General features: G+C 47.5%; 1 protein-coding gene across 1 annotated transcript in view; it reads left to right on the top strand.

The window, feature by feature from the left end:
- Positions 1-767: 767 nt before the first annotated feature.
- The window catches only part of PDZD8 (PDZ domain containing 8), a 72,455-nt gene continuing 65,471 nt past the window's right edge, over positions 768-7,751 (top strand). Inside the window, exon 1 of the mRNA XM_058697902.1 lies at positions 768-1,890. Coding sequence (XP_058553885.1) covers positions 1,022-1,890 — 869 coding nt within the window. The 5' untranslated portion in view covers positions 768-1,021. The remainder of the gene's footprint in view (positions 1,891-7,751) is intronic.

The following is a 7,751-nucleotide window of genomic DNA, read 5'->3' as shown; positions in this document are numbered from 1 at the left end:
TAAATGCGGTAAAACGCACTAGGGCTTAACACACTGCAAGAGTTTGACAGTGAGCCACTACTCGTCTTCCGATCATCCGGCAAACTCATTCATCATCCCTGCTCGTCCCGGCTCTTTTACTTCGTTCTCATTTGAATCTCGAACATCCACCTTGCCGGTAAAGTTAGTTTGCATCTTACGCCGTTTTTTCTCCGTCCCTCCTTCCCAGGCCCACCCTTCGCAGACGCAGAGCGTCCGCTGGTCGCATTGACGGTCAGCGACGGCGGGCTCTGAAGCAGTTCAGTCTTCTGCTCGGCTTGGGAGGTCTCCGGACGGCCAGCTCAGATCCTCTGCGGCGCTGCCCTGCAGGGAAAGCCGCCGCCAGCCCATCTCTCAGGGGCGCGAGTGGAAGAACCACACTGCAGCAGAGGTAACAGGCAGGGACCGCGGCCAAAGAGCGGGGGAGGGGCTCATCGGGAGGACGGAGATCAAGAACACGCCACGCCACCTACGCCCGGCCTCCTTATCCTTCAACGGGTGGCCCCAGGCATCCCCCCCGGATCCCGTCCGCGGCTCCAGAAGTGACAGCCACGTGGCTCGAGGAGGAATGGAATGTTGGCGTGGGGGGCGGGGCTGGAAGGGCGCCCGGGAGGTGAAGAGGGACCCGAGCACGCGCGCCCGGGCGCCGGCTGCCAGGCGACACCGCCGGGAGCGAGCACGCTCCTGACGACGCGCGCCGTTCGGCCAATGAGCGCGGGCCGGAGGGAGTGCCGCGCCGCCCCCTCCGTCCCGCCGCCGCCGCGGCCGCCGCCGCCGCCACAGCAGCTGCCTCCGGGAGCGTTTGAGGAGTTGCGGGCCGCCGCAGGCTCGGGCGCCGCACCGCGCCGACCGGAGCCGCCGGACGAGGCCCGGGGAGCCGCTCGCGCCGACCCCGCCGCCCGATGTCCTCAAGATGGAGGCAGCGGGGGCGGCGACGTGAAGAGAGCGGCGCTGTGGGCGCGGGAGCGGGGGCCCGGGCGGCCCGGGCGGAGGCGGTGCCGGGATGGGGCTGCTGCTCATGATTCTGGCGTCGGCCGTGCTGGGCTCCTTCCTCACGCTCCTCACCCAGTTCTTGCTGCTGTACCGCAAGCAGCCCGAGCCGCCGCCGGACGAGGCGGCCCGCGCGGGCGACGGCTTCCGCTACATCAAGCCGGTGCCGGGCCTGTCCCTGAGGGAGTACCTTTATGGCGGCGGCGGCGGGGCCGAGGAGCCCTCCGGCGGGCCCCCCGAGGGCGGCGCGACCCCGGCCCCCGAGACCCCCGCCCCGCCGACGCGGGAGACCTGCTACTTCCTCAACGCCACCATCCTGTTCCTGTTCCGGGAGCTGCGGGACACCGCGCTGGCCCGCCGCTGGGTCACCAAGAAGATCAAGGTGGAGTTCGAGGAGCTGCTGCAGACCAAGACGGCCGGGCGCCTGCTGGAGGGGCTGAGCCTGCGGGACGTGTTCCTGGGCGAGACCGTGCCCTTCATCAAGACCATCCGGCTCCTCCGGCCGGTGGTGCCCTCGGCCGGCGGAGAGCCGGACGGCCCCGAGGGGGAGGCGCTGCCCGCCACCTCCCCGGAGGAGCTGGCCTTCGAGGCGGAGGTGGAGTACAACGGCGGCTTCCACCTGGCCATCGACGTGGACTTGGTCTTCGGCAAGTCGGCCTACCTGTTCGTCAAGCTGTCCCGAGTGGTGGGGAGGCTGCGCTTCGTCTTCACTCGCGTGCCCTTCACCCACTGGTTCTTCTCCTTCGTGGAGGACCCGCTGATCGACTTCGAGGTGCGCTCCCAGTTTGAAGGGCGGCCCATGCCCCAGCTCACCTCCATCATCGTCAACCAGCTCAAGAAGATCATCAAGCGCAAGCACACCCTGCCGAGTTACAAGATCAGGTGAGAGGGAGGGGGTGGGGGAAGGACGCCCCGCAGGCACGTGGGGGGGGGGGGTAGGGGGGGATGCCTGGCTGCCGGGAATCCGGGCCTGGGCGGGAGGCTGCCGCCTGCGTGGGAAGGGCAAGGGCAAGGGCTCATCCCCAGCTCCTGCTTTTCCGGGGAGCTCCCCGAGCCTGGCAGGACGGGACCCTAGAGGAAGGCGAGTAGGGTGCGCCTCGCTTGCTCCCAGAGTGCAGGAATGTGAGCCAGAACCCTTTCCGCGTGTCCGTGGGCACTCAGGGTGCTGACGGCGTGGGCAGAAGCAGCGTATTGAGAGTGGAAGGGCAGTCCCCCTGATCCCCAGGAGGCGGCTTTGGGACTGTGGAGAAGCTGTTCCTTTTGTGGCTGCTGCATCGAGGCAGTTTTGCAGCATCACCTTGGCCACGTTGAGAAACTGTTCCTGGACACAAAGTACAGGCAAGAGAAGCGTGCCGATAGCCGGAGGCTGTCACATTTGGCAACTGCAGGCCACTTTTGCAATGGCGCTTTGGCAACTTTCAGGGCAGAGGTGTGGTATCTGCTGTAAAGGATTACCTTTCCCGCAGCGACTCGAAAGCCAGTTGGGACCCAGTACGTAGCGTGATTCGCCGCAGATGTGGTGTTAATGCCTTCTGCCCCTTTGCGGTGGGTTCCCTAACGCACACCTAGACCCTGCGCCTCTTACGGCAATTCCGGGTGCAAGTTTCTCAAACAGTACCCAGATCACCCTGCAAAAGGAATTTTAGTGATAGTGATTTTAACTTTTTGAAACTCTCCTGCATCTGGTGGCTTAATTGTACGTAGTATCCTGTTCTGATTAAATGGCCAAGGCGTTTTGTAGGGACAGGGGATTCATCTACTTGGGTCTAGTTTGTTGGAGCGGAAAGGGCCATCCATGGCAATTCTGAATCAGCTGAATTTTTTTATCTCACTTTCTGTCCTCTGCTTTTCTGTTCATTAAAATGTTTGACTCTTGGATTTTGTCCTTATAAAACTATGTCCATCTGGTACTTGCCTTACCTAGGGCCTTTTAGTGGAAGTTGCATATTTCTGGTTCACTGATTTTCTTCCACGATGTCAAGTAACAGCGACCCAGGGAATCCAGAGATATTTTATGTTTCAGTTTGATACGGATTATTGACTTGTGTATGTGGCAGATACACCTCACTAATTATGTTTTGTTTAGGCTCGTAGCACAGAGTGACAGCTTAAAACTGTTGACTGGCAGGAGAAATTTACTTTGTAATGGAAATATTTCCATAGATTTGCAGAGGGTGGCGAACTGGATGTTCACTGTGTTTGATTTCCTATTCTGTGAAGTAGAACATACTTTATGAAACCGACTCTTTAACTCTGGAATGTAAGTGACTAAATTATCAATGAGTTCTAGTGTTTAGCCAGTGAGATGTTTATTTATAGCAGTGTGTTGCTAAGAAAGTCTTCAGAAAAAGTCACAGATTTTGGTATTCTGTCTCAACTTCAACTCTGATGGTTTTGGGGTAACTTTCCGATAATAAAATTTGGCTCAGTTATAATTTGGGGTTGTGTGCAGATTAGCCAGTGGCAATAAGGTTGGATATCATTTTGAGGTTTTGATTTTTTTTTTGTGTGTTTTGTTTTTTAATGTAGACTTGGAATGCAGTTAAATCTCAGGGAAATTATGAATACCATTATGGAGACATTAGTAGGGTTATTGCTTTAGAAGACACTTTATCATCTGTATCATTGAATAGAATCACCATCTAAGGTACAGCAAAATTGCTTTCATTTACTGTATCTTACGGGATTTTTTAAAAACATAGCATGTGTTTGGTTATATATGACAGTTCCAGTTTTAAACCTTACACACTAAATGATCACCTCTAGAAATGTACACGTTTGTGCCCTTTATATCAGAAGGCACCGCAGTGGTCAATCAGTAAATACTGCACAGAACAGATCTCGCACTGCAAATATTCGTCGTACACCTACTATGTGCTTATTATTGTTTAGTGTCAGGGCTTCGATACTGAGCAGCCTCAACCCTGGTGGAGCTTAAAGTTTAATGAGAACTGAATTAGCCATACTTACTATGACTTAACTAGAATGTGATCGGTGGGGGCTGGGGTTTGAAGTAACAAGGCAGCTGATTTTAGTTTAGTAAAAGAAAATAATAGAAGTGTGAGGATGAAAAGGGCTGCTTCAGAAAGTGTTAAGTTCTCTTGTCTGTGTAGCTCTTCTGCCAGAAGTATTTTAAACTACTGAGGTTGTGGAACGGATTCAAATTTCAGTTAAGAGAATGAATTAAAACACATTTAAGATGTATCACAATTTTCATAGCGAGAATTAAAGTAGCTAGTGTTTACCCTTTTATATGGATGAGGGGGTGGTGCTCAAAGTAGTTAAACTTGCTTACGGTCACACCGCTGTCCTGTGGGGAAATCCAGCCCTGATAAAGCCAGAGCTGCCTTTTTGCCTTCAACTCTGTCATCTTGTTCTCAAGGTTTTGTGTTTTGTGTTTTTTTAAGTGTGCTATCAATATGACATGTGGAAGTACATTTACAAATTAACTGAGAACTCTGAGAAGAGTGTAACTACAGAGTTTTTTTCTTAAATTGGAATTTTTTTTTTTTTAAGTTTACTTTTGAGAGAGAGAGAGAGAGAGAGAGAGAGAGACAACGCGTGCACGTGCTGGTGGGGCAAACAAAGAGGGACAGTGAGAATCCCAAGCAGGCTCCTGGTGATCATGACCTGGGCCGAAATCAAGAGTCAGACGCTGACTGAGCCACCCAGGCACCCCTCTTAAATTGGACATTTGAGAGCAGATCCTTGAAAGGTTAAATCTTTGGGTGCTAGCATACATAATATTTCTATTTTAATCCATTTAAATGTTTAATCTATTTTGTTTCCAAATAGAAGGTCTATTTTATCCTTTAGAGCCGTCTAATCTACTTAGAGCTAAAGCGGTAAAGAAAATTGTATGGGTCTTAGGATCCTTTGGCAGTTATATAATATTCATCCTTGACGATTAACATTATAGTCACTTCTCCCCTCCTTTATTTGTTTTTCCATTTCATGTTGCTGAAGTGAAGGTGGCCCATCAGGGATGCCAGTTCCTGACGTCTCAATCTAGAGATTCAGAGTTCAAATGGTTGCTTTCTAAGGATTGCTGTGATTAACACTTCATTTTACCCAACTAACACAGTTTGTAAAACATCATAACGCTTTTTAAGAAATGAGTTGTAACATGTATACAGTTTCTACATATTATATAATTCTAGTTTTACTGATACAATTCTAAATTCACTTCCCTCAAATGTTCGTTTTTTCCTAAAATGTACACTTTAAAATAGTAAATTAAAGTAGTACTTTTTAAAAAATTAGTCCAAAAATTAGTCTTCAGGAGAGAAAGATTACCACTAATATTTTTGACTACATGGAAAATCCACCTTCAGTGTGCAATCTGAGTAATAGTCTGGGGGAGTTTAGAATTTGGGAGTCACATGCTTGAGATTCTTCACGATGTTTTTGTTCCTAGAGTATTATTGCTGTGTCTTAGCACTGGTTGCATGTAGAAAGGCCAGATTCAGTTTGCAGGTACTTTTTATTCGACCTCGCTGTATTTTTTTGTTTCTTAATTGCCAGTATCTAAAAACGGGAGATCTTGGGGGCACCTGGGTGGCTCCGTTGGTTAAGCTTCCAACTTTGGCCCAAGCCATGAGTTCGAGCCCCATGTTGGGCTCTCTGCTGCCAGCACAGCCAGCTTCGGATCCTCTGACTCCCTCTCTCTCCCTCTCTCTGTCCCTCCCCGCTCTCAAAAATAAATAAACATTGAATCAAAATCAAAATAAAAATGGAATTCTGGCTTCTCTTAGGAAACGTTGGAAGGAATGGCCTGCATTCCTTCTAGCAATAACAGGATGGAGAGGGAGGTCTAGTAGCAGCTGCAGGAAGTTCTTCGGCTTAGGTTTTAGTCCCCGCCTACTTGCTAATGGTACTTGTCTGGCCCTGGCATTGTATGCATTTGAGACCGTCCCTAAAGGGAGCAGTGCTGTTCATAATCAGTGAAAATGGGCAGAGTTAATAGCTCGATAGTAAAAGGTGATGATTTTTACCCTTCTTTAAGCATTATTATCTTTCAAGGGCCTTGCATTAAGCAATTTTATTTTACAAAAAGTATTGATATGTTGAATTAAATCATTCTACCAGAAATTTTTAAAAAATTTCATGAAACATTTTCCGTTTCTGCAGTACAGTGATAGTAAGTACATAGTGGCTGCTTTTCACTTAAGTTTGGTGGCTTTTTGCTTTAGTGTGAAATAAGTCGTTAACTACGTAAGCATATACTTCTCTGATTGACAAATAAGGGGATATCTACTTAATGAGATTTGAATTCAACGAATGCGTATGGAACAGTTATTTGGGAGAAAACTTCCCTCTTCAAGTTCATAGAATATCTTCTGTACCTGACTGTTTTTGTCCTAACTGTTCTGTTCTTTTACTCCTGAAAAGCATTCTGCTCTGTATTTGTGGAAATTTTTCAAATATTCCTATAGACTAGAGACCAAAAGACCGGGTGTGTTTAGTTAGGTAGAGCTTTTTAGCATGTTGATATTTACCTATATCTTCTCTAAATATACCATTAATTTCAGAGGACTAAATTAGGCTTGGTCTGAAAAGCCTCATACTCTGTAATGTGGTTTGTAATTGAATTCCTTTCTCTTTTGTCTTCTGAGATGATGAAGAAAAACATTTACTGTGATTGTTAATTATAGCATTTTCATTTTACTGATTATTTGAAGTAAACATGGCTTTCAGTTATGTCTTAAAATTTTTCAAAGTAAATTCACTGAAAGCTGTCAAAATCATCTGTAAGGTGTAATGTCCTATATTTATTCACTTTCTCTTTCATACTCTTTCTATATATGGACAACTTTTAAAAGGTGTCTTAGGCTAGAAAATACTTGAAAATAGCCTCTAAAATCCTTAGTGATTATAGGAATCATAGTTTTACTTAATAACAATTAGCAGGAATACAGCCTTTGATTCTTGGGGAAAGTACAAGGACATTATTGTATCACTCTAGCTGTTCTGGAATAATGATGTAGTAGCTAATTTTATAATTGTTGTGCTTTTTCTTTTATTGCTGCTCAGATGAATATTTTTATATAAATAGAATTGAAGGACTATTGTCTTAGATAAATAAAATCATTTCTAAAATACTTATTTTCAGGGATGCCTGCTCAGTAGGTTGCTCAGTCGGTTAAGTGTGTGACTTCAGCTCAGGTCATGATCTCGTGGTCCATGAGTTCGAGCCCTGCGTGGTGCTCTGTCCTGACAGCTCAGAGTCTGGAGTCAGCTTTGGATTCTGTGTCTCCCTCCTTCTATGCCCCTCCCTCTCTCCCCCCTCCGAAAAAATAAATAAACACTGGGGCGCCCGGGTGGCTCAGTTGGTTAAGCATCCGACTTTGGCTCAGGTCATGATCTCATGGTTCGTGGGTTCAAGCCCCGCGTCAGGCTCTGTGCTGACAGCTTGGAGCCTGCTCTGGATTCTGTCTCCCTCTCTCTCTGCCCCACCCCCACTTGTGCTCTCTCAAAAATGAATAAACATTAAAAAAATTTTTTTTAACTCTATAAACATTAAAAAAATTAAAATGCTTATTTTCAATAACTGTTTCCTGAAGACTGTCATACCTAGCTAGTGTTGTGATAGGTATGGTGAAGGATAAAAATGGTTATAACATAGTTAGCTGGTTAGTCTTTCTGGAGAAAACAAAGAGCAATGGAAGCTCAACATAATGGCGTTTTGGATGTATTTGAAACCTTCAGTTTTGTGAGGAATAGGAAGAGGAGATCAGTATCTC

Source organism: Neofelis nebulosa, chromosome 13 (assembly GCF_028018385.1).
Source record: "Neofelis nebulosa isolate mNeoNeb1 chromosome 13, mNeoNeb1.pri, whole genome shotgun sequence".
Classification (NCBI taxonomy): Eukaryota; Metazoa; Chordata; class Mammalia; order Carnivora; family Felidae; genus Neofelis; species Neofelis nebulosa.
Note: the sequence above shows the minus strand (reverse complement) of the source record. Positions and strands in the feature narration are given on the sequence as shown.